The 27,818-nt window shown below is 48.3% G+C and overlaps 1 protein-coding gene across 4 annotated transcripts in view; it reads left to right on the forward strand.

Annotated features, from left to right (window-relative positions):
* The window catches only part of LOC142765398 (uncharacterized), a 197,419-nt gene that overhangs the window by 24,230 nt on the left and 145,371 nt on the right, over positions 1-27,818 (forward strand). For all 4 annotated transcript variants that reach the window (XM_075866299.1, XM_075866298.1, XM_075866297.1 and 1 more), the window contains exons 2-4: positions 8,822-8,872; positions 25,500-25,547; positions 25,729-25,776. In XM_075866299.1, the coding sequence (XP_075722414.1) occupies positions 8,822-8,872; positions 25,500-25,547; positions 25,729-25,776 (147 nt within the window). The remainder of the gene's footprint in view (positions 1-8,821; positions 8,873-25,499; positions 25,548-25,728; positions 25,777-27,818) is intronic.

Consider the following 27,818-nt stretch of genomic DNA (forward strand, 5'->3'; position numbering starts at 1 on the left):
AAAAAGGAGCTATCCTGGCGACTTATTCCTGTGCTGGCGGCGTTGAACCGTGGTACTGCTTGAGCCTCTGGACGTGTACAACCTCGCGGTTGCGACGTCGCAAGTCTGTTGGTGGCGTAAGAGGCTCAATGAGGTAGTTTACTGGCGAAGCTTGTTCGAGAATACGATATGGCCTATCGTACTTAGGCAGAAGTTTGGAAGAGAGCCCAGGTGTGCGATGCGGCACTGACAGACATACAAGAGCACCCAGAAGAAAAACGGGAGTTGAGGTCCTGGCATCATGAATTGCTTTTTGCCTGTTTTGGTCATCGCAGGTAAAGCGACGAGCTAACTGGCAGCATTATTCTGCGTTTCTGGCGGCGTCCAAGATCGGTAGGCACTTGGACGCGTCCGGTAGATAGGGCAGAATGGTGTCAATGGTGTGGGAGGGGTGACGGCCGTAGAGGAGGTAAAAAGGGGAGAAGCCTGTTGTCGCCTGCGTTGCCGTATTATAGGCATGTGTAATAAATGGGAGGACTAAGTCCCAGTTAGAGTGGTCAGGCGTCACATACATAGATAGCATGTCACCGAGAGTACGTTTAAAGCACTCGGTAGCCCCATTAGTTTGAGGGTGGTAAGCGCTACATGTGCGGTGTACAATAGCACACTTAGCGAGCTATTTTTCAATGACCTCAGACAAGAAGGCGCGGCCGCGGTCACTGAGAAGTTCTTGAGGGCCTCCATGACGCAACACAAAATGACGCAGTAGGAAAGTGGCAACCTCCTGTGCTGTAGCCGTTTGAAGAGCAGCGGTCTCAGCATAGCGCGTTAGGTGGTGGATAGCAACTATTATTTACCTGTTGCCAGTCGGAGTCAATGGAAGTGGCCCATAAATATCTATTCGAACCCGTTCCAAGGGTCGGGAAGGGCATGGTAAAGGCTGCAGTTCACCGGCGGAGGCGTGCGGTGGAGATTTTTGGCGCTGACATTCGGCACAAGAGCGAACGAAGTTGCGGACGAAGGTATACATACCACGCCAGTAGAAGCGATGCCGAAGCCTTTCGTAGGTCTTGAAGACTCCTGCGTGGCCACATTGTGGGTCAGCGTGGAAAGAGGAACAAATCTGTGACCTCAGGGTTCGTGGAACGACGAGCAGCCACTTGCGTCCCTCTGGTGCGTAGTTGCGTCGATAGAGAGGCGTGTCACGTATCGAGAAGTGTGGAACTTGGCGCCGGATCGTTCGCGTCTTTGGGAGTTCAGAAGTGTCGGAGAGATGATTGAGGAGAGACGCAGTCCACGGGTCATTGCGTTGTTCGATAGCAATGGTGTCAAAGTCAAGCGATGACAATGTGGAATCGCAGGTGGAGTCAGCTGTGGCATTCTGGGACAGGGGGGAAGGGCGTCGGCGTCAGCATGCTTCCGTCCTGACCGATAAATCACGCGTATGTCGTAATCTTGAATTTTCAACGCCCAGCGAGCGAGGCGGCCAGATGGGTCTTTTAACGTCGAAAGCCAGCACAGCGCGTGGTGGCCGGTCACGACGTCAAAAGAACGACCATATAGATATGGGCGAAACTTTCCAAGGGCCCACAAAATGGCCAGGCACTCCTTTTCTGTGACGCTGTAGTTGCTCTCAGCCTTGATAAGTGTGCGACTAGCGTATGCCACGACGTATTCCTGATGCTCCGGTTTACGCTGTGCGAGCACAGCAGCCAGGCCTACACCACTGGCGTCGGTGTGGATTTCAGTTGGAGCTTCAGGATCGAAATGGCGTAGAATGGGTGGCGTCGTGAGAAGCCATCGCAAGGTGTTTAAAGCCTCGTCACAGGCAGAGGACCACAATAAGAGGTCTTTACAGTTGCTGAGAAGTTGCGTGAGAGGTGATATAATAGACGTGGTGTTTCGGACGAATCGCCGGAAATGCGAACACAAGCCGATGAAACTTCGAAGTTCTTTGATGGTGGCAGGTTTAGGAAGCGCCGTAACAGCTCGCAATTTCTCGGGATCCGGGAGGATGCCTTCCTTGGAAACAACATGACCCAAAATGTTCAGTTGACGCATGGCAAATCGACATTTTTTGAGGTTTAATTGCAAAACGGCGTTAGTTAAGCAAGTAAGGACGTGCTGAAGGCGACGTAAGTGTGTGTCAAAGTTAGGGGCGGAGACCACGATATAATTGAAGTAACACAAGCATATCTTCCATTTTAGTTCACGCAAGATGTTGTCCATCATTCGTTCGAACGTTGCAGGTGCATTGTAAAGTTTGAAGGGCATGACGGTGAATTCATATAAGCCGTCTGGCGTGACAAAAGCGATTTTGGGGCGATCGGCCTCCGCCATAGGCACCTGCCAGTAGCCTGACCGCAAGTCTAACGAGGAAAAAAACTCGGTACCCTGTAAACTGTCCAAAGCATCGTCAATGCGCAGTAGTGGATAGACATCTTTCAGCGTGATCTTGTTCAATCACCGGAAATCGACACAGAAACGAATAGAACCGTCTTTTTTTTTGACGAGGACCACCGGAGACGCCCATGGGCTCTACGAAGGTCGAATGACGCCTCTGCGAAGCATGTCGTCTACTTGGTCAGCAATGACGCGGCGTTTTGTAGCGGACACGCGATATGGTCGTTGTCGCAGCGGTGAGTGGGACCCAGTGTCGATGTGGTGTTCTACTGCTAAGGCACGACCAAGAGATGTTTGTTCAACGTCGAAAGAATGGCGGTAGCTCTCAAGAATGGTGAGGAGTTGTGAACGCTGCGAAGATGTCAAATCTGCAGCGATGAATGGTTGAAATATGTTTGCCGACGTTGAGTCAGGCGCTGAGACGACAACCAGTTCACAGACGGAGGTAGAAGGCGCCTCATCGGGGACGGTTATAATTCTGGAAGAACTGATTCTCTCGACATGGCCAAGGCACTCGTGACAAAGTAGGGATAAAGACGACGACTCATGATTATAAATTGGCATTGTGGTTGAGCCTTCCACAAGATCGAGAGCAGCAAAAGGCAGGGGGAGGGCTCTTTGGGCGACGTATATTGGAGATGGTGTGAAGAAGACCGTGCCGTGGCGCTACATGAAACTGGCACGAACGCAAACGAGCATGGAAGAATGTAGGTGTCATCGCTAACGACAAGTTTGGCGGCAGACTGGGCGTCGACGGACGCTTGGTCATCCAGTGAGCAAAATTCAACCTCAGCCCTAGCACAGTCGATTACGGCGTTATGACGCGACAAAAAGTCTCATCCCAAGATAATATTATGGGAGCACGATGAAAGAACCACGAACTCTATCGTATACAGAACGTCCTGAATTGTCACGCGGGCTCTACATACGGCGCTCGGTTGAACAGGTTGAGCACTGGCTGTGCGAAGCGATAATCCGGAGAAAGGCGTCGTAACCTTATGAATTGAGCGGCAAAATCCAGCATCTATAACAGAAACAGCTGCACCGGTATCTACAAGAGCGACAGTAGGGATATTTGTCGACGAACACGTCAATAACTTTGCTAGGTGACAAATGAGGACTTGGGCAAACCGAAACTTGCGCAGTTCTTGCCCCAGGAACTGCGTCGTCTAGTTTTCCTCCTCGTTAGGCGCGGGCCGTCGACGCATAGGAGAAGGCGAGCGGCGGCGTGGAGAGGGCGAGCGAAGACGTCCCGGCCGAGGGCTGTGGTTGTCCTGGTAGCGGACTGGCATTGGAGTGGAGGAACCGTATCGCGAGTTGGAGTGAAGCGGGAAGAAAGGCTCACGGCGGCTTTCATTGGTGATATGCGTCCGGCGGCGGCAATACCTTGCGACGTGTCCGGGGTATCGACAAGCGTAACATATCGGGCGATTGTCGAGGGTGCGCCACGGGTTGGCGGTGTTAGTGCTGGTCTAGTGAACTGGAGCTGGGGAATAGCTCGCGCAAGGCTGAAACGGAGGCGTAGGCGCCTTGCGAGTTGACATGGCTGCAGCCGCGGTGTAGGTGAGAGAAGCAGCCACAAGATTAGGCTCGCAAGCAGCTGGTAAGGCCTCGGCGACCTCTCCTTGAATGACGCCACGTAGAGACGTTGGTAAAGTTGTGGTAGGTTCTGGTGTGAAAGGCACCAAGGAAAGCTGTCGTGCAACTTCTTCGCGGACAAATGCTTTTATTTCGGCTTTTAGTGACGCTTGGTCATGACCACTGATCACACTAGACAGCGATGCGAAATCGTGCGCTGGAGGACGTCTTGTCAGAGCTCGCTGCTTCCGCAATTCATCGTAGCTTTGGCAGAGGCTAATTACGTCGTTAACAGTGGTCGGGCTTTTCGCCAAGAGCATTTGAAAAGCGTCGTCGTCAATCCCTTTGAGGATGTGCTTACATTTTTCAGCTTCCGTCATTGCGGCGTTCACGCGTCTGCACAAATGGACGACGTCTTCTATGTAACTTGTGGAGGTTTCACCCGTTTCTTGCGCGCGTGTGCGTAAACGTTGCTCGGCACGAAGTTTTCGGACGGCAGGTCGATCGAAAACTGCTACAATCGACGTTTTAAATTGCGGCCACGTTCGGACGTCTGCCTCGTGGTTTCTAAGCCAAAGGCTGGCTACACCCGCGAAGTAGAACGACACGCGTGTCAACTTGTCCGCGTCCGTCCATCTGTTTAAAGCGCTCACCCGTTCGAAAGTCGAGAGCCAATCTTCAATGTCATTGTCATCTGTTCCACTGAAGTTTGGAGGCTCCCGCTGAGGAACACTGCGTGGACAGGTGACCGGAAGAGATGGAAGCATCTGCTGATCGGTGTCCGGCATAGCAGAAGGTAGCCGTCGAGAACGGAGTTCCAGGATGGTAGCGGGAAGGTGTAAGGGACGGTACCCGGCCCGGTTCCACCAATTATAAAGGAGATTTATTAAGAAGAAAAGTTGTGCTTGGAAGGCTTGGAAGGCGATGCACCAGCCGCAATTTCTGAGCTCGAGCTGCTCCTGCACGCTCGATGCTGCTGCCTCTGCGCCGGAGTACTTCCTCTTCTTTACAGTATATATATATATATATATATATATATATATATATATATATATATATATATATATATATATATATATATATATATATACAGAAGAATAACTTCGGTTGCCGCGAGGTTATAAATATGAAAGTAGATGCGCTTTTACATAACAACTGTTTATTGTGCCGACGTTTCGACGGGCACCCCGTCTTTTTCAAGGCACAATAATATTTACACATGTTCCGTGTCTTCTTATAGCCTATCGAGACAGGAGAGAAGGGGTCAAAAGAAAAGTAAAAAGAAAAGAGAGAGAGGAAAAAAAGAAAAAACAGCGAAACGGGAGCCAGACAGACACTCCGTTTAGAATTAGATTAAACAACCATCAGGCACATGTACGATCTCTGCCAGGCCTTCCACTTTCAAAACACTGCACATTAAAAGACCACAGCTTTGGTGACATCAGGGTTACACTACTAGAAAACAACTTTCGAACAATCAGAGAACGGAAACATCAGGAATCTTATTTTATCTACAAATTTAACACGATAAAATACGGAATAAATGAACACCCAGGCACTCTGTCAGCGTTACGACCGCTACAAGACGCAAACGCTTCTCTCTAATTAGTCCGGTTTCATTACGACAATAATATTACCCGCTAACAAATCTTTTATCCTATGCATCTGACAGCAAAGAAATGATTTGCCTGATCAAGCACAGCCGGAACGCACAGATAAGTGGTCTCGGAAGTCGTACGGTCTCCCCCCCCCTTTTTTTCTTTTCCTTTTTTTTCTCCTTTAAGTTTTAACGCACATTCTGTTCCTTCACTGACAAGGAGCTGACAGCTAGGTGGTTTCGTTAACTTTTTCATACATGCGCGCATGTCTTCCCAGTGAGCCACACCTATGTGGTGACTATCCCGGAGGTCGTACAGTCTCCCCCCCTCCCGTTCTTTTTTTCTTTTTTTCTTCTTTAATTTTTAACGCACATTCTGTTCCTTTACTGACAAGGAGACATTGCATATAAAGAATATCGATGGCGGCGCCTCAATCACCAGATTTTTCATTCCTCCCGACGGCACCAGCACGCACTCGAAGCGAAGCGCTTAAGCTCTCCCCATTAACTTGTCTTAAACTTCAAAGAGGAACGAGCCGCCAGCGGACTACACGGAAAAGTGAAATACAAGAACGGTGGCACACTGCCGACTTGGAGAAGAGTGGGTGCGGGGGACGTATTGTTGACAATGATGACATTGCTCATCTACTTCTGCCCTACTCTGTTGAGATGCTGCCCTTTTCTAATTACGCCGTGTCGGTCTTGCTTCTTCTCCAAGATTTTGTATATTTTATTTAATGTTTCTCCTCCCGTTTCGCTGTTTCTTCTTTTTTTTTCTCTCTCTCTCTTTTCTTTTTTTTACTTTTCTTTTGACCCCTTCCCTCCTGTCTCGACAGGCTATAAAAAGACACGGAACATGTGTAAATATTATTATGCCTTGACAAAGACGGGGTTCCCGTCGAAATGTCGGCACAATAAACAGTTGTTATGCGAAAGCGCATCTACTTTCATATATATATATATATATATATATATATATATATGTGTGTGTGTGTGTGTGTGTGTGACGCATTAACAAGGCGATTCTAGGAGAAGCCGACGAAGAGGAAGTGCGCGTGCATTAGAATAAACGCATGGCATCTGGACCACGACGTGTCTCTGTTTTGTAGTGTCACACAAGTCGAAAGGAACGACCTCATCAACGTGCCATGGCTAAGCTAAAGCCTCCGCTCTACATATAGAAGTTCAAGGGAACACCAGGAGACGTCCTCATCGACAAGTGGCTTCTTCTTTTTGACATGAAGGCAGCCGAGGCGTCATGGATTCACCGCGATCAGGTCAGTCACTTTAACGAATACATTGAAGGGGAAACGTTCAAGTGGTACCTGACATAGATTTTCGGCAACGGCGAGACAACTTGGGACAATATCAAGCGTGACATGCAAGCCCGCTTTGCTACGACTGACGAAGATGCCTTCCGTCTCTTCATTCACTGCTGACTTAAAGGAGGGCAGACCATCAAGGACTACTACGACGAGAAAAAGCGACTGGGTTCTTTGGCTGACCTGAAAGAGTGCCACATCATTTCTGGACTGACTGATGGTGTTCCTCCTGATGTGGAACTGGCGCTCGCCGGACTGTCTTTCAACTCGTCATTAGAGTGGCTCACCGCTGCTCAACGGGTCGAGACATCTTTAAAATGGGTGAGAGGAGTTTCCTTTACTCGTAACGCTAGTATCGTATCAAGAGCTCCACGTCTCTTCAGCAGACCGCAGCAATCGACAATAACTCCTCAACCGCGTGCCCCGCTAAACTAATGTAGATGCTGCTAAGCTGCTGGTTTCCCACGACAGTTTCACTGGCACAACGAATGTCCGCGCCGTGGCAATGTGTCCGGTATTGATACTGAATGGGGAAAAGAGGAGGGCGACCCAAAGTTTTATTAATACACTTCAGTGCTCTCATCAACGGAAACCCAGTAAATGCAATTCTCGATACAGGAGCAACAATTACTTGTATCAGCGAGGCTGTGTACAAACAGCTAAAACTTCAGTTGATGAGAGACTCCAGCATCATGATCCAGCAAGTTGCATCAAGCATTCGAACTTTGGGTCGCGTAAACATTCAGTTACAAATTGGGAACGTCATAAAGAAAGTTTATGCACATGTGCTGTGAGGCATGAGCACCTTGTTAATGCGTCATATATAAATATACATATTATATATATATATATATATATATATATATATATATATATATATATATATATATATATATATAAGGTAAAGTGTATACTTAAGGGCTCGTTTTCCCCAGTTTCGACACAACATTAGTGAGATCTAACAGACAATGTTGCGAGCAAAATTTCTTCACATTTGCATTAAAACTTGGTTAATAACTTCCCCATACTTTTTGAAGCATTAGTGTCCTTTAGATCTTACTAATATTGTGTCAGAACACTGAAAAACGAGCCCTTAATATATACACTTCTTAGCCTTACTCATTTACGAGGGTCTCGTACTGGCAAACTTGGGGTCTTAGGTTGTATACTAGGGACTATTGGTAAGCTGCGAGCTCTTTATAAGTTCACGTGCTACGTGACGCCACACAGCCTTATAGAGAGTGTGCCACACTCGCCACCATGGCTACTGAGGGTGCTGACTGACCCTTCTATGTTTTATTTCACAAATATACCCAATAAAGTGGCTGGGAGGATAGTCGCCGTTGTAGCTCAATGGTAGGGCATCGAACACGTTATTCGGAAATTGCAGGTTCAGTTGTCGTCCATGGCACGTTATCTTTTCACCCACTTTCTTTCTTCACATTTACATTACAATTCAGTTTTTACTTCCCCATACCTTCCCTGGCATTATTGTCTAATAAATCTCTCTCTCTCTCTCTCTCTCTCTCTATATATATATATATATATATATATATATATAACAATGAATACATGAGTGTCTGAGCTCGTCGTGAAGAACCACGTACTGCGCCAGAGCATCGTGTCCGGTTCCAAACAAATAGGCAGTGGAACAAATAGTGTATGGATAGCAATAAAATGCTATTTAAAGCACAAAAGGAGTTATCGCGGGTGCTCCACCTCGAAAATAAGCGATTATTCAGCATCGTCAGCAGTTTTTTTCCTATAGAATAAGCGGTCCATAAGTGTAGCTAGATGTAAGCTACCTATGCATGGTGGTACACGTTGAACGCTGGTAGATGAGTATTGTTGATATGGCCCTGTAACAACGTTTGTGAAAATGTGCATGGCAGTTGTATACGTGTTTAGGCACATTGTTGATTCCTCATTGTGTTCTTTTCAGCGTGGGCGCCCTTCACATCGCAGACAAGCTAGTGTTCTTGGTCACAATCCGGCAAGTCTTTTACATTCATGTGAAGAATGTAATATTTGATGAATGTTCCTTTGAATTCGATGCAAACTGGATGCAGAACATGGGAGGAAATTGTTAATAAGTGTTATTGCCCCCCCCCCCTTAATCCGCAGTGCATTATTATTGTTCGTGTGAGACATGGGAAATATACTGCGATAAAGCATGCACCTCGCTGCTACAAAGTATTGTCTATGCTTCTTAACCAAATTTTCTCTCTTGTTTATTTGAAAGTGTGTGAGCGTGTACGCTTCTGTGAGCATTTAAAATAACTTATTCATTACAAAATTGTGGGAATGCCACTCAAAATGCGAATAACTGTGCAAAAACTTGTGCTTTTTTACGGAAAGCTCTCGTAGAGTTACATTTTGAATTATCATATGCGCTCTCGTATACACTTTATTTTTTATTGACCGGCTATGATATTTTAACCGCACAGTGCCACTACTTTATGAAAGATTCCGTCGTCTAAGAGATCAGGCAACTGCTTTATTCGTGTGCAAACTGTGCTAACTTTGGCTAGAGAAGCTGCTACATCACGTAGCACTCGCACACAATGGAACACGACAAACAACGGAGCGGAAATGCAATGCTTTTAGTCCTTTTTAAAAGCGTACAACTTCAGTTAGTGAATAATATTCCTACAACTGCAAGGAAAGAGGAGGCAGAACACTACTTGCAAAACTGCAGCTAAAGAACAATAGCTGGCTGTATACAGCGACGGTGACAAATTTCCGTAATTCCTGTGTTTTAAGAAGATAATAAAGGTGTATATACCCTGCTGCAGTTGGTTTTATTTAAACACTCTCGATGCTACCATCCAACAATGAACGAGGAAAGGTACCGCCATGCCATTAAGAGCTCAAAGGCTTGGAGAGAGCAATAGCTATTCGGTGCTTGAAGAACGTTCCTCGCAAGTATTGAGCCCAAAAACTGTGGTTTAGATTTAGTTCCAAAGTACATCGCCTTTTTGCAGCTGCGTTTTCCTTTTCGAATATCAACATTTGAAAATAGCAAAAGCTATTCAGTGCTTAGAGTAGGTTTTTCGCAAGTATTGCACCCATGAACTGTGGTTTAGATTTAGTTGCAAAGGATGTAGCCTTTTTGCAGCTCGAGTTTCTTTTTCAAACGTTAACATTGGAAAATAGCAATAGCTATCCGGTGCTTGGAGTAGGTTTCTCGCAAGTATTGTACCCATGAACTGTGGTTTTGATTTAGTTGCAAAGTATGTAGCCTTTTTGCAGCTCGGGTTTCCTTTTCAAACGTTAACATCGGAAAATAGCAATAGCCATCCGGTGCTTGGAGTAGATTTCTCGCAAGTATTGCACCCAAGAACTGTAGTTTAGGTTTAGTTGCAAATTATGTCGCTTTTTTGCAGCTGGCTTTTCCTTTTCAAACGTTAACATCTGAAAAGGATGGTGTGTTGCTTTAGTTTGCTTTTATCGTAGTCAGCGTTTTCTTGCAACTGTTCTGAAACGGTAACCTAGTGGTTAACTTTGTGGCTTACTTTCGACAGTAAGGAATACGGAGCACTAAGGATAGGAGGAGAGGTTTAGACACCTAAGTTACCATCAGATGTTATACTGTAGTTACCTAAGGTGTCGCACATCGCTGAAAAGATTGCTACCCGGCACGGTATGCCTGATTTTTTTTCACCTACAAACTTGCTAAGCTGTGGCCTCGTGTGCGCAGTGAAAGAAGAGGCGGCTGCCATACCAGGTGTGTAATTAGTAAGTGTACAGAGGGGTGCTTTATGCAACCCTCTGGTTATTCACGACTCACTTGACCAAGAGTTGTTTTATGAATGTTGATGTTGCCATCTGCATGTAATGGGTTGGGAGGAAGAGCGGCTCTCACCCTGAAAAAGAAAAGAAGATCGTGTGCGTCTTCTTCGCTCGAGATCCAGCCACGACAGATGCGCTTTTGAAAAGCTGGCTACACTAGGCTAACTAAACGCACCATGCACTTCTGAAGTCTCGTGACAAACTGGTGGAGCTGCTGGGTAGCCCTCATGGATGTTGCAGACCCCTCCAGGGGGTCGCGCTACGAGTTCACTTTCTGTTAACACCCCAATGCATCAGATCACCCACCGAGTCAGGGGATTGCTTCCGCAAGTCAACGACACAGATCCGAACACTTCAACAGGTATGACGAGTTCTTCGATTCAGACAGCTTTAAGCGACACGGTAACAGCGATTCCAAACCGGTATACGTTGGAGAACCACCGAATGCCGATGACGTTCCGGGGCACGGGGCACGAAGACGTCGATGACTCTTTGGCCGATTTCAAACGCGTACCTGCATTAAATCAAGGGGACGACTCGGCCAAACTGAGACGTGTCTACTTCTACCTGGAGGACGGGACGCGCACGTGGTACAAGAATTGCGAGGAGCACCTGACGTCATGGCACGAGTGCTGTCTTAGTCTTCTGAAGACCTACACAGGTGCCGATCGTCAAAAACGAACAGAACGAGCAATTCAGGCCTGGGTTCATCTGCGAAATGAAACGGTTACCACTTGCGTGGAAGACATGACACGCCTCTTCCAACGAGCTGACCCACGAATGGCGGAGGATAAGAAGTTGCGCGATCTGATGCATGTGTGAAAGAGGAGCTCCTTGCCAGCCTCATACGGAGCTATCCTAAGATCGTCGTGGAGTTTTCAACGGATGCTGTGACCATGAAAAAAAGTGCTGCAGCAACGTTCCTGCATCTATGCCAGACAAATAAATGGAATGTGCGATGTGGAAATTCTCGCCACAACTGGAACCAACGATAGCCTACGAGAACTATATCGTTCAGTGGTGCGCGAAGAGCTGGAGAAGGCCAGCATGACACCTCATTTCCCGTCTGGTTCAATTGCAGCGGTTATCAGAGAGGAGCTGCACCACGCACTACGGGGCCCCTCACCTCCTGAAAGCTCCGAGCCAGCCCCTACTGAATACCGCCGTCAGACGGCCACATATTGGAAGTCTTAAAGCAGCCTGCAGCCTCTGCCAATGTTCTTCCGCGCTTTTCCCACCGTGTCGCTACAGTCGGCGAAGTCAACAGAGTACTACGATGATAGGTGTGCGGCGCGAACATTTGCCCATGCCGCTCAAGTAAGCCATCATTCAGAGCAGCCAGTTCATTACATCGATGATAGGCGCACGTCCCCTCGGAAGTCAGTTATTTGGCGTACAATTCACCGCCGGCCTCTGTGCTTTTACTGTTGTGAAACGGATCACTTGTACACCACCGCCTTGGGCTTGGCGGCTTCTCTGCGTACTAGCTGCCACCCCGGTACGGCGAGCAATCCTGGGACATCAAAAACTACCTCGCCGAGCGCCCTGCGCCACCGTCTTCTGGTGCCAGTCGCGTTCACTATGGCCGAGGTGATTTTCATCGCTGCCCCACCATATTCTACCACATGGTCTCCAAGTGTTCGCCGGGAAAACTAACTGGAGGGACTGCTGAAGGCTGGGTCGCTGAAAATAGAAGCGCCGAAGACCTCCGAACGACTCACAGACGTAAAAATACTGCAGAATACGACCACCTTTCACTTGATATACCAGTGACGATTGATGGTTACGCAGTTGACGCGTTATTGGACATCAGCGCCAACTGCCGAATATTCAGTGGGAAACTGGCCTCTCAGCTAAAAAATGATCCCGCCGTGGCACAACTCGCAAATTCGAACGGCTGGTGGCCATGTTGTTACTCCGCTGGGCGCCAGTGCTAATAGAGTTCAGACTCAAGGATATACGTTCGTCGCTAGCTGCCTCGTCCCGCGCGAGTGCTCCTGTGACGTTATTGTTGAAGTTGACTTTCTTCAAGAGTATGGCACTATAATTGGCCTGCAAGAGCATCGTGTTATGTTATCAGCCAACCGAGCAGTCGATGTACAGGATGACGAACTGCAACTCGACCTACTTCGATTTTCTGCCGACAGCGTCACGCTTACTCCTCGAGGAAGTGTCATGGTCGACGCGACATGCTGCGATTTGAGCGATGGCATAGCAGTGGCCGAAACGATCTTAGAGCACCTTCTGAAACAAGACATTTGTGTAGCCAGAAGTGTCATACAGCTTCGTGGTGGCTGATCGTCCTTGCTTGTTACCAACTTTAGCAACGAGCGCCGTCACCTCTTTCGTGAGACTTCAATCGCTTTTGCCAACAAAATATAAGAAATTGGCAACTGTTGCGCAACGGAGGCCACCGGCGCTACAGACACGGCATTCGATAATATCGACATCGATCGTGCGCTGCCGACCAGAAACCTGACGGCACTGCGCACGCTCTTGTTTGAATTCCGGTCCTGCTTTTCAAGTTCATCAAAGGTGCGCCAGATATCCATCACACAACACAGAATAATTGCGTACGACGATGCACGCCCGATAAACCAGAATCCTTACCGCGTGTCGATAAAAGAGCGCGAAGTGATACGTACGCAAGTGCGAGATATGCTTGAAGATCGTGTCATCAAACCACTCAACAGCCCATGGTCGTCTCCGGTTGTCCTTGTTAAAAAAAGACGGGACACTACTCTTCTGCGGCGACTACTGAAAGCTTAACAACATGACCAAAAAGAACGTGTACCCGCTGCCGCGTATCGACGACTCGTTGGATAAACTTTGCCATGCCCAATATTTCTCTTCTCTGGATCTGAAAAGTGGGTATTGGCATATTGAGGTAGATGAGAGAGAGACCGTGAGAAAACAGCCTTCATGACTCCAGATGGCTTCTATCAATTTTGAGTGCTTCCTTTTGGCTTGTGTTCAGCGCCAGCAACCTTCCAGCGAAATATTCACACTGTTCTTACAGGGATGAAGTGGCAGAATGGTGCTGTCTACCTTGACAATGTGGTGGTCTTTTCTGCCACGTTCTAGCAGCATCTTTACCGCTTGCGCAGTGTGCTCGAGGCTATCCGATCAGTGAACCTCACACTAAAGCAACAGAAGTGCCACTTCTGTAATAAGAAACTCAAACGTCTTGGACATGTAGTTATCACTGAAGGATTCCGTCCCGATGCAAACTCGCCGCTGCTGTTGAATTTTCAGTTTCTGTGAATAAGAAGGCCCTCCAGCGCTTTCTTGGTTTGTGTGCGTACTATCCCAAGTTCATTGACCGGTTTTCACAGATAGTGGAACCCCTGACTCGCCTCACAAGGGATGACACACCGTTTGCGTGGGAACACGAGCAAAAAGCAGCGTTTGCTGAACTGCGACAGCGCATGCAATCAGCGCCCGTTCTCACTCATTTCGACGATGATGCAGACACGGAGGTGCATACTTGCGCTAGCAACGTTGGTCTCGGTACAGTGCTCGTTCAGCATCAAGGTGGCATCGATTGTGTCATAGCTTACACCAGCCGCTGAATATCCCGTGCCGAGGTGAATTATTCCGCTAAGGAGAAAGAGTACCTCGCAGTAGTGTGGACAATAACCAAGTTTCGCCCGTACTTTTATGGTCGTCTCTTCAAGATAGTGACGCACCACCATGCCCTCTGTTGGTAGGCAAACATGCGAGACAATTCGGAACGACGAGCACAGTAGAGCTTCTAGCTACAGGCTCCATCGTAAGCATGAAGACGCTGACACACTTTCGCACGCACCGCTTCGTCTCGTCAGCCAGGGAGCAGAGGACTACAAAGGCTTCCTGGGAGCCATTAGCTCCTCGGACCCGAGCAGACGGCAGCGTGATGACCGAAAAATTCTACCAATCATTGATCACTTGATGGCCACGACACACTCATATCGAGTCATCTCTCCCATTCATTCACGTCGTTTTGCCTGCGAGACGGCGTGCTATAAAAAAAGAACGCCCGTTCGAAAGGCCGTGCCTACCTCCTGGTGATTCCTCGAGACGTGCGAGACGACGTCCTTTTCGCTTGCCATGATAAACCCACGTCTGGCCACTTAGGCTACTCACGTACACTTGCCAGAGTGAGCGAGAAGTACTATTGGCCTGAACTTTCGACACGCGTCAAAGAGTACGTCAAAGGCTGTCAGGAATGCCAGCGCCGTAAGAAACCATCTGGTAAGCCGGCTGGCTAACTTCAGCCAATTGACGCACCCTGTAACGCCGTTTGAACAAGTTGATGTGGACATTCTCGGCCTATTGCCTCTGTTTCTGAGGGCAACAAATACGTGATTGTAGCGACCGACTATTAAACACGCTACGCTGAAACACAGGTGATCCCAAGAGCTACGACGTCTGAGGTAGTGCAATTTTTCATGTGCCACATCGTGTTGCGTCAAGGGGCACCTTGTAGCGTCATAACAGACAGGCGCAGCATTCACGGCACTGCTTATGGAAGAAGTTTTTGAACTAAGCAACACCAGGCATCAAAAGACAGCCGCGTACCATTGGCTGAATAAGATGGTCGCAGACATGATCACAAGGCACATCGACGTATAGCAAAAGATATGGGACTTGATCTTGCGTTACGTGACCTTCACGTATAACACCGCCTTGCAAGAGACCACGTGATTCGCGCCATTTTGGCTTCACTACGGCTGAGAAGTGCAGACCATGCTTGACTCCATGCTACCATGTCAAGACAACGATCAGTTGCGATTAGTTGAAGCTCAACAGCTTGTACGACTGCACATCGGCCAGCAACAGCAAGCAGATGCACGACGCAATAGTACCCGCCACAGGGACGTGGTCTACAACTACGGAGACTAAGTTTGGGCGTGCACGTCAGTTTGCTGCCGAGGCCTAAGTGAAAAGCTACTTAACCGGTTTTTCGGCCCATACAAAGTGCAACGCCTCGTCAGTGACGTTAACTACGAAGTCGTCCCGGACTCAACAACACCGCAGGCATGGACCAGCATACGACCGAGCCTGGATAGCGTTTATGTTGTGCGCATGAAACCGTTCATTGCGCGTTCGTAACATTCTTTCATATGCGAACCATTTCTTAGCGAACTTCGTTGACTTTGTGCGTATCTATCTATCTATCTATCTATCTATCTATCTATCTATCTATCTATCTATCTATCTATCTATCTATCTATCTATCTATCTATCTATCTATCTATCTATCTATCTATCTATCTATCTATCTATCTATCTATTTATCTATCTGTCTGTCTGTCTGTCTGTGTGTCTGTCTGTCTGTCTGTCTGTCTGTCTGTCTGTCTGTCTATCTATCTATCTATCTATCTATCTATCTATCTATCTATCTATCTATCTATCTATCTATCTATCTATCTATCTATCCATCCATCCATCCATCCATCCATCCATCCATCCATCCATCCATCCATCCATCCATCCATCCATCCATCCATCCATCCATCCATCCATCCATCCATCCATCCATCCATCCATCCATCCATCCATCCATCTATCTATCTATCTATCTATCTATCTATCTATCTATCTATCTATCTATCTATCTATCTATCTATCTATCTATCTATCTATCTATCTATCTATCTATCTATCTATCTATCTATCTATCTATCTATCTATCTATCTATCTATCTATCTATCTATCTATCTATCTATCTATCTAGCAGCCTACGACTTTTAGCTCTCCTGGTCATTTCGATAATGATATCAATACCAAACTTGGTATGGCTTAACATGGCTGCATGAAGAACATATTTGACTCGTAATAACATGAAAATCATGACATGGATGTCATGAATGTCATGATTTACATTTCATGGTCTTGCAGCTCTTATGGCTGTTTCGTTCACATGGCATGTTGCAAAAGTGGTATGGTGTAATAATGCCACGTTCCATTTCCTAAGCTTTCGATATCGTCCCAAAACACCACACGATTCTCAGCACAAACCGCGCCTGCAGTTTTCGAGAAGGTTCCGGACTGTAGGAGATCATTTCCATAAGATCACGCCCACTGTGCGAACGGTACAGATTGTTCTGGAACCTACGCCACCGCCAGCGATAACGCTAGAACATTCGATGGCAAGAGTATAAATGCCGACGCGCTTCGCCGCTTGTCAGTTGTTGAACGAAGGCCGACGCTCCGTTCACCGCTATCAGTCCGAGACTGCTATCTGTGCAAGACTGCTGCTGTAATCGGATTTTCGTTTACTGGGCACAGGTTCGCCCAAATAAACAGTCAAGTCCCAACACGAAGTCTCCTGTCTTCGGCCACGTCACGACCTCGTGACTTCTGGTGGAGGTGCTGCTTCGTTCATGTACCGGATGCCCCCGCCAAGCCGTGAACCCAGCCCACGTCGCGGAGAAGACGCCGACGCCAACCAAGAGCAGCGAACAAGCCGCCGACAGCGAGGTCTCCCACCGGTGTACGGGCTTCTACAAGACAAGGCGCGGAAAGCCAAGGCCATAGTCTCTACTGCAGCGACTATGACAACCGGAACGTCCCAGCCCGCGATCGTCATTCATCAACCCACGGAACCACCAACGTTTCAAGGGTCATCGTTTGAAGATCCCGAAGCCTGGCTAGAAACCATACGACCGTGTGGCCACCCTCAACCACTGGGACAACGAAGAAAAGCTCCGTCGTGTGTACTTCTACCTGGAAGACACCGCAAGGACCTGGATAGAGAATCGGGAGTCCACGCTCCGAACGTGGGATGTCTTCTGCGGCGCATTTCCGCAAACGTTCGCGAGCGTCGCTCGCAAAGAGAGGGCCGCTGCTCTACTAGAGACCCGGGTTCAGCTACCAAATGAAAAGGTTGGAATTTTTACAGAGGAGATGACCCGCCTATTTTGTCACGCTGACCCAGACATGCCTGAGAAGAAGAAAGTTCGTTTCCTCATGCGAGGGGTCAAACAGGAGCTTTTCGCGGGACTAATGAGGAATCCACCGAACACCGTCCAAGAATTTGTATCCGAGGTGACCACCATCGAAAAAATCCTGGACATGCGCACCAGACAGTATAATCGTCGCCTGACTCCAGAATTCGCTGCTGCTCAAGCCAGTGACTCCGACAACCTGCGTGAAACGATCCGAGCGATCGTGCGGAAAGAGCTGCGCAAACTGTTGCCTTCGGCGCAACCTCAAGTGGATTCGATCGCCGACATTGTGCGAGAAGAAGTTCGGCAATCGCTTCAAATTCCCCAAACACCGCTGCCCGAGCCAGAAACTATCAGCTACGCCACTGCAGTGCGCCACAACGCTCCTCCCCGTCCACGCCGAAACGCCGCCCCGTCGCACTTCCGTCGCCAGACACCACCACGGCCACCACCCCTACCGACGACCTACCATTCGCCAGCGGGCCAGCGCAGTGCGCCGAGCAAAACCGACGTTTGGCGCACCCCTGACCACCGCCCACTGTGCTATCACTGCGGCGAGGCCGGGCACACTTACCGCCGTTGCCAGTACCGACAGAAGGGACTGCGTGGCTTCGCCGTCGATGCACCACTTCCGCAGCCAGGGGAACGGCCACGTGACATCGCCGACTACCTGACAGGATTTAAATTGACACCACGAAGTCCTTCCCGTTCGCCGTCGCCCAGCCGCCGCATGTCACCGCACCCCCGGCAGTACTCCGGCCTAACGCGGGGCTGGTCTCCTAGCTCGTATCCGGGAAACTAAGGGCAGCAACCGGTGGAGGTGCGGTTGTTGTACGACGAACTACCGAAGGTCCTACGACGACGACGACGCCGCGACGGAGCTTTCCGAACACAACGCCAACCAGGCAAAGCCCTGACGGCGAAAGCACACTTACCGAAGGTGGCCTGACGACGCAACATGGAAGCAGCGGAACAAGCCGACGCAGCCGTGACCCGACGCCACGCCCTAACTGTAATGCGAGACGGTGAACTAGTGACCTCGACGTTCTTATCGACGGCCACAGTGTGACCGCTCTCGTCGATACTGGAGATGACTATTCTGTCATCAGTGGGCCGTTCGCCGCGAAGTTAAAGAAAGTTAGGACAGCTTGGAAAGGCCCTGAAATCCGCACAGCTGGAGGTCATCTCGTAACGCCTGCAGGAACCTGCACAGCAAGAGTCACCATTAACGGCCGTATTTATCCTACAGACTTCGTAGTCCTACAGCGTTGTTCGAGAGATGTCATCCTTGGCATGGACTTCTTATGCCTCCATGGTGCTGTCATCAACCTAAAAACAAAGTCGATAACGTTATCCACAGAAGAAGCACTACCGCCGCGCACGCCGTCAGGACACCATGCCTTGAATGTGCTGGAAGAACAAGTCACCATTCCGCCTCGCTCAAGCGTCATTATTTCAGTCGGCGCTCCTAAATCACCTGACTTGGAAGGCGTCGTTGAAGGCAGTCAGCATCTGTTGGTCACCCGAAATATTTGCCTCGCAAGAGGAATTGCAGAGCTGTGGGGAGGCAAAGCAACGGTTATGCTCACGAATTTCAGCAATGAGTACAAACATGTGAACAAAGGAACAACGGTCGCATACATCGAAGAAATTGTCGAAGCCACCAGTGCTTTCGCCCTCACCGATTCTGCGGAACCTGCTCAGAGGAACCAAGCCCCTACCATAGCTTTTGACGTCAATTCCAGACTTCCAAACGATAAGCAAGAACAGCTCAAGGCCTTGCTCCTGCAACACGCAGATTGCTTTTCGTCGTCATCGAAAATTTGGCAGACCCCAATCACGAAACATCCCATCATAGCCGAAGAAAATGCCAGACCACTCCGTCAGAGTCCGTACAGGGTTTCGACGTGAGAAGGTGAGGCCATGAAGAGACAAGTTGATGGAGTGCTGCGGGATGACATTATCAAGCTGTCTAGGAGCGCATGATTGATTGATTTGTGGGGTTTAACGTCCCAAAACCACCATATGATTATGAGAGACGCCGTAGTGGAGGGCTCCGGAAATTTTGACCACCTGGGGTTCTTTAACGTGCACCCAAATCCTAGGAGCGCATGGGCATCCCCCGTGGTGTTAGTGAAGAAAAAAAAAAGGATGGGACCTTACGTTTCTGCGTCGATTATCGCCGCCTGAACAAAACCACAAAAAAGGACGTGTATCCTCTCCCACGAATAGACGACGCACTTGATCGGCTCCATAACGCCAAGTACTTTTCGTCAATGAACCTCGAGACTGGCTATTGGCAAATCGAAGTCGACGAAAGAGACCGAGAGAAGACGGCGTTTATAACACCGGACGGCCTCTTCGAGTTTAAGGTGATGCCCTTCGGCCTTTGCTCAGCGCCTGCAACTTTTCAACGCGTTATGTATACAGTACTGGCAGGATTGAAGTGGTAGACTTGCCTTGTGTACTTGGACGATGTCGTCGTGTCTTCCTCGACTTTCGACGAGCATCTTCGGCGCCTTGAAGTTGTACTTCAAGCCATCAAGACGTCCGGACTCACACTGTAGCCAGAAAAGTGCCGATTTACGTATGAGGAGCTCTTGTTTCTAGGGCACGTTATCAGCAAGTCTGGAGTTCATCCCGTTCCACGGAAAACAGCCGCCATCGCCGACTTTCGGCCGCCCACTGACAAGAAGGCCGTGCGCCGATTTCTGGGCCTGTGCGCCTATTATAGGCGGTTCGTGAAAAACTTCGCCCGCATCGCCGATCCTCTCACTAGCCTTACCAAGGCCGACGTGGAATTCATATGGGAAGCGCCACCGCCACAGGAACACGCTTTCCAGGAGATTAAACATCGCCTCCAGACGCCTCCGTTACTTGCCCATTTCGACGAATTCGCCGAGACAGAAACACACACTGACGCAAGCAGCGTAGGTCTTGGCGCCGTTCTTGTGCAGAGGACTGACGGACTCTAAAGGGTTATTAGTTACGCCAGCCGATCGCTATCCAAAGCAGAAGCAAATTATTCCACAACAGAAAAGGAGTGCCACGCCATCATCTGGGCTACGTCGAAATTTCGCCCCTACCTCTACGGCAGACCCTTGAAAGTTGTGAGCGACCACCATGCCTTGTGTTGGCTAGCCACCTTGAAGGACCTTTCAGGTCGCCTCGCACGATGAAGCCTGAGACTTCAAGAATATGACATTACTGTCATTTACAAGTCCGGCAAAAAACACTCCGACGCCGACTGTCTCTCTCGTGCGCCTGTCGACCAACCGCTACCCGACGACCCGGATGACGACTACTTCTTGGGAACGATAACTACAGACGACTTCGCTGAACGACAGCGGGCCGACCCGGAACTTAAGGCCCTAATAGAATACCTCGAAGGCAGGGCCGGCGAAGTCCCGAAGGTATTCAAGCGAGCACTTGCGTCGTTCTTCCTACGAAACGGTCTTCTACAAAAAAAACTTTTCACTGCTTTGAGCCAAGTACCTCCTTGTGGTGCCTTCAGCTCTGCGGCCAGAACTCCTGCAGGCCCTGCACGACGATCCGACGGCAGGGCACCTTGGTGTTTCTCGCACGCTCGCGAGGATACAAGAAAGGTACTACTGGCCACGTCTTACCACCGACGTCAATCGTTATGTGAGGACATGCCGGGACTGTCAGCGACGCAAGACACCGCCGACAAAGCCAGCGGGACTTCTGCAGCCAATTGATCCACCTTGCCGACCTTTCCAGCAGATTGGTATGGACCTACTAGGGCCGTTCCCGACGTCGGCATTCGGAAACAAGTGGATCGTGGTAGCTACCGACTACCTCACCCGCTACGCCGAGACAAAAGCCCTGCCAAAAAGCAGTGCGTCCGAGGTAGCTAAATTCTTCGTCGAAAATATCGTCCTACGTCACGGCGCCCCGGAGGTCCTTATCACCAACAGAGGAACGGCATTCACTGCCGACTTAACTCAAGCGATCTTGGCATACAGCCAAACAAACCACCGCCGGACGACAGCGTACCACCCACAGACCAACGGCCTCACCGAGCGGCTTAGCAAGACGATCGCCGACATGCTGTCAATGTACGTCGATGTCGAACACAAGACGTTGGACGCCATTCTTCCGTATGTGACCTTCACATACAACACGGTGGAGCAGGAGACGACGCAAATATCTCCATACAAATTGGTCTACGGAAGGAGCCCGGCAACAACGCTCGATGCCATGTTACCCAACGTCACCGACGAAGAAAGCCTCGATGTGAGCGAGTACCTTCAAAGTGCCGAAGAAGCCCGACAACTTGCGCATCTCCGTATTAAGAATCAACAGGTGACAGACAGCCACCGTTACAACCTTCGACGACGCTTCTTGAAATACCAGCCCGGTGAACGTGTTTGTGTGTGGACGCCGATACGCCGACGTGGACTGAGTGAAAAGCTTCTGCGACGCTACTTCGGACCGTACAGGGTGGTTCGACGTCTCGGCCCACTTGATTACGAGGTTGTCCCCGACGGCATCACGAACTCTCAACGACGCCGATCGCGACGTGAAGTCGTGCATGTCACGCGCCTCAAGCCGTTTTATGCGCGTTAACAAACTGAAACAGTGTTTTTTGTATTATTGTTTCATCGTAATTTATTCATTGTACTTTCTTGCATTATTATTGTACCTTCATCTTTAGTTAAAGCATCGGGACGATGCCTTTTTTTCAGAGGGGGGCAATGCCATGTTCAATTTCCCAAGTTTTTGATATCGTCCCAAAACACCACACGATTCTCAGCGCAAACCGCGCATGCAGTTTTCGAGAAGGTTCCGGACTGTAGGAGATCATTTCGATAAGATCACGCCCACTGTGCGAACGGTAGAGATTGTTCTGGAACCTACGCCACCACCAGCGATAACGCTAGAACATTCGATGGCAAGAGTATAAATGCCGACGCGCTTCGCCGCTTGTCAGTTGTTGAACGAAGGCCGACGCTCCATTCGCCGCTATCAGTCCGAGACTGCTATCTGTGCAAGACTGCTGCTGTAATTGGACTTTTCGTTTACTGGGCACAGGTTCGCCCAAATAAACAGTTAAATCCCAACACGAAGTCTCCTGTCTTCGGCCACGTCACGACCCCGTGACAATATGATCGCATGGCGAACACAAGCGACAGACCGTAACAATAAAATTATGACATGCGTGTAATGTAACAACATGACTTCATGCCGAGGTCATGATGCGCCCACGGGCGTTTCGCTGGCGTCACATATACGAAATTTGGTATTTTGGTACGTGAATGAATGACGAAGCTATGATACTGGTGCAAACATTATAATTATGAGATGGATGTGATGTAAAGACATGACTACATGCTACGCTGATGATGTGCTCGCTGCTGTTTTGATAGCTTCCTCACACCAAACTCGGTATTACGCGACGTCAATGAATGACGAAGGTATGTGACTGCTGCAAACACGATTATCATTAGATGCGTGTCATTTGAAAACATAAATACATGTCACTGCCAAGGCGCCAATACATCTCGACGTGACGCGGTGCGTGTGCTCACTGGAGTTCATTTCGTCGGGTCACGCCGGCGTTGCCATGCCAGGCACTGGTACCGCTATACACTTGCAGGCGTGCGCTGCGCTGCGTTGCTTTGGCGCATGCACGTTTCAGCGCGTCCGGCATCCGTCCGTCACGACAAAGGGAGACGCAGTGTTGTCTAAGTAACGCATCCGCGTACAATGAAACATGTCGCGTTTTGCTCCGGTTGCCGTCGGACTGCTTCCATGGACGCTGATCGCGCCTGGTTTCAGACTATAGAGTTCTCGCGTTTTGCTAACGTGGCACCGCTGTTCGCAGCGTGCGCGCGCGTCAACGCTACATTGGAGTTTATTGGGCCCTTGATGATGCGCTCGCGGCCGTTGTGGTAGCTCCACATATACCAAATTTGGTGTTACGTGATGTCAATGAATGACGAAAGTATATGACTTGTGCAAATATGATCATCCTGAGAAGCGTGTTATGTAAGAACATGACAACACACCACGCTCTTAGCGTGCTCACGGTCGTTTCGCTAGCTCTACATATACTAAATTTGAAATCACGTGACATGAATAAATGGCGAACGTAAACGACACATACAAACATGAAAATCATGATACGGAAGTCATGTAAGGCATCATTAACCACCACCTCGTAACGTTGTGCTGACTTTAAAGTGACATATCCGTTTTTCCATTCATGCTTCGCATATCATCGATTCTCATGGTACTTTGGATCTGCAATTTTTGTTTAATAATTCACTGGTCTTTGTGTTATTCATTCATTTTCTTCAACTTTCATGCTCGTTCATTCACTTGTTCCTTATTGACATGATCTTTATTTTCTACTCTCCGTTTATCATAGATTTAGTTCCTTTTTTTCTTCACGTGCACATTTTAGAGCATCGGGGCAATGTAATGCCTTTTCTTTTCCTCTCTTTTATTTTTGTTTTTGCTTTCGGAAGGCTGGATAATGCTACCTGCATGTAATGGGTGTGAAGCAAAGCGGGTCTCACACTGAAAAAGAGAAGAAGATCGCGTGCGTCTTCTTCGCTCAACATGTAGCAGTTTCACAGTCAAAACACAGTAATCATATTCCCCTAATCTAGAAAATCTATAGGTATTTACTTGCATTAACCACCGGCTTCTTGGCCAATCCCCCTTAGTGGGTGAGAGCCACAAAAGAAAGGAACAAGCAAGCAAGCAAGCAAGATGCAGCAGCGACGGATGCGCTTTTCAAGAACTGGCTGCATCTTGGCTAATTTTAAGTCCCCTGCACTTCTGAAGTATCGTAACAATATTATCAGTTCTACATATGTCAAACTGAAGAGAGTCAGGTGGTTCTCAATGCATAAAAACAAACCTCATTTTATAATGCTAACATGCTGCCAACATAGCAGTGAGCTGAGCATTGATGAGGTCACACCATTTGTTGTTTCGAGTCTAAAGTAGCCACTCCCTGAGCCTAAAGTAGCAAATGTCGCCTACATAATACAAGATTTCTAACAATTAGGCATAAAATAAAATTTTCTATTAAATCCTATCGTTCTGCTAGCGCTTCCCAGCCGCACACCAACCGCACAATCTTACAGGCAAGAAACCAACGAGAGTAAATAATCTCGATAGTGTAAACATAATCTTAAAAAAGGAAATTCTAAAGAAACTACTGCAAAAAATTTTGTTGAAATATTGGTAAATTACATAGAAAAATACGCCTCAGGATTGTCAAAAGCGATGAAGATGCCGCACTTATCCTCCTGGTTTGATGTACATTTCGCTTCTGTATTATAGGAATATGTGAGCTTTCACGTCCCTAAACCAGAATATGACAATGAGGGCCACCGCATTGGAAAGCTCCGGAAATTTTGACAATCTGGTATTCTTTAACGTGCGCTCACAATGCATATTACACAGGCGTTTACAGTTTAGCCTCCATCAAAATGCGACCACCACGGCTGGAATTGAACCCGCGTCCTTCAGGTAGGCCATAGAGCACTCTAGCTACTGATCCACTGTGAAATTCGCGATTATTCTTATAAGCTAATATAGCTGCCTCTGTAGTGAACTTGTTGCTATTATTTTAAAAGCTTCATTATTGAAGTAGAGTGGGAAGTCAACTTTTATATAACTGTAAGAGAGCACGTCTATTAATTAAAGAGCACAGTGAACAAACGACCTGGTGGTACCAATCGTGAAATATAAGGGCGCCGCTATGTAGGGCCGAGCTGTAATATGTTGCGTTTCAACGAAAATTTGTGGCTACAGTGTTACTGCTGCCTTGCAAAAAGCTCATTAGTTGCGACAACTGTTTAGGTGAGGGCTTATCTCTACTTTTCTTTCTTACTTGTCCTGCTACCCTGTTTCAGCTTGGACTACGCAGAAGTCCCGTCCCAGGGCATGGTTCTCCACTTCACGTAAGTGTTTTACTGTAGCTCACACTATGGAACTCTTGGTGTAGATAGATGCTACAAGTCACGTCTAAACTGAGTTAAGTGCCGAACAGGCCCACGAAGCGATGAGAAGTGAGTGTTGTCTTGCATTTGCACCGTTGTGTATGCAGTGCACTTTCTTACTTGTCCTGCTACCCTGTTTCAGCTTGGACCACCCAGAAGTCCCGCCCCAGGGCATGGTTCACCACTTCACGTAAGTGTTTTACTGTAGCTCCCACTATGGAACTCTTGGTGTAGATAGATGCTACACGTCACGTATAAACTGAGTTAAGTGCCGAAGAGGCCCATGAAGCAATGAGAAGTGAGTGTTGTCTTGCATTTGCAGCATTGTGTATGCAGGGCATGTCACAGCAGAAGCAAAACCAGACAAAGAAACACCATGGCCGACATTCAAGCAATACAATGGACAGTCTTCTACATCGACAATATTGATTGTTAATAAAAAAGTAAAAAAATATCAACAGATGCGTAGAAAAGAGATATATTCATAATTTATGAGGAAGCCGTAATGAATTCAGGCAATGTTTAAAAGCAGTTAAACATTTCAGGACCGATTAGGCCACTTACTCATAGGTTCTGTGACTGAAGTTCATTTGCCGTAACGTCTCTACACCATATTTTAAGAGCTTGTCATCAAAAGTGCGAGGTACCGCTCTGTATCAGAGTAAATATTGCTTCTTCTCTACAACGTGCGCTATTCGTGAATCTCTACTGATTTCAGGCGTTCCTCGTGGGCAAAAACAATAGTTCACCTGCGCAAGGCCATCCACTTCGTTGAACGCATGAAACCAGTGGCAGTTAGCAGCGATGAGAGCTTCATGACGTTCGGCATCTTGCTCTTGTTCACCAGCATGCCCGTAGCGCTATCGATGATCAGCGCCCGAGCAGCCTTGAATGAAGATGAAGTGCTCGGCGAAGCAACATTGATCTGTTGTGTCGCCTATTAGAGCATCGATATGATGTGGCGCGTGTTGATGCTTCAGAAGAACACACATCAGAGCAACGGTAACTTCCATAGATAAGCCAGTAGTACCTCTTCATGAGCGGACATGTAGTGCAATGTAGTGCGTAGAAAAGAATATACATCGCTCCTTTATTGAGAGACCAAAAGTATTTTGGAGATGCGTGCACGTTCGCTTCTGCATAACAAAGAAGTACGTTAGATAAGTGTCTAGAACACCTTAGCATTATGACAAAGTGGTACTGCTCAAGGTGTAAGACGGGACGTTTTCATTTTTAACCTAATGCTCAGACGACAAGAATAGCCCTTCATGTTCTCGCTGTACAGAAGGCCAACGCATACCGAGTAGTGGCGTCGGCCTTCGCTTGCAGTCATATAAGTAACCACAAAACGTGTGTGGTTTTGACGATATTTTCACGCACAAGAGTAATCAGCATGGCAGGAAGGCTGACAAAAAGATAATTATGCAGGGCTATCAGCGACATACGAAAAAAAATGGATGCGCGGAAGTGCCAATACATTGAGTGTAACGCCATGTATTGAGTATGATTGACTCGTGGGGTTTAACGTCCCAAAGCCACCATATGATTATGAGAGACGCCGTAGTGGAGGGCTCCGGAAATTTCGACCACCTGGGGTTCTTTTACGTGCACCCAAATCTGAGCACACGGGCCTACAACATTTCCGCCTCCATCGGAAATGCAGCCGCCGCAGCCGGGATTTGAACCCGCGACCTGCGGGTCAGCAGCCGAGTACCTTAGCCACTAGACCACCGCGGCGGGGCGCCATGTATTGAGTACGCAACTGCCACACCACGGAAAGGCCTCGGTGATGCAAACAATATGCTACGCTACCCTTCCATCTCTGAGACAACGCTACTGGCGGCAACAGAACGGAAGAGGTCAGATCAGCACGTCGTGAATTTATATGGTTGGGACATTTGTGAAAATCTTCGAAGATTGCTCGAAAAAACGGGGGTTAGCGTAATCGAGAAACCTGCACCGACGCTCACCTGCTTGCTACCATGGCTAACTCTGTAAGGGACAATTTTAATACATGCACTCTTTGCCTTTCTCCTGATTGATTCTCTCTCTCTTTCGCTGTAAAGGACAACAGTTAGGCATGGTCTGGAAAGTGCTGTGTTTAGAGTGTCCAGCCAGCTATACTGACTAAAGACAGTGTCTCCCTGATTGAATGCCGCGATGCGAGGACAGCGTAAGAAAGATAGAGGAGCAACATATCACTTTTGTGAACCATAGTGCGAGGCGACCACG

The sequence above is a fragment of the Rhipicephalus microplus genome, chromosome 6, assembly GCF_043290135.1.
Source record: "Rhipicephalus microplus isolate Deutch F79 chromosome 6, USDA_Rmic, whole genome shotgun sequence".
Classification (NCBI taxonomy): domain Eukaryota; kingdom Metazoa; phylum Arthropoda; class Arachnida; order Ixodida; family Ixodidae; genus Rhipicephalus; species Rhipicephalus microplus.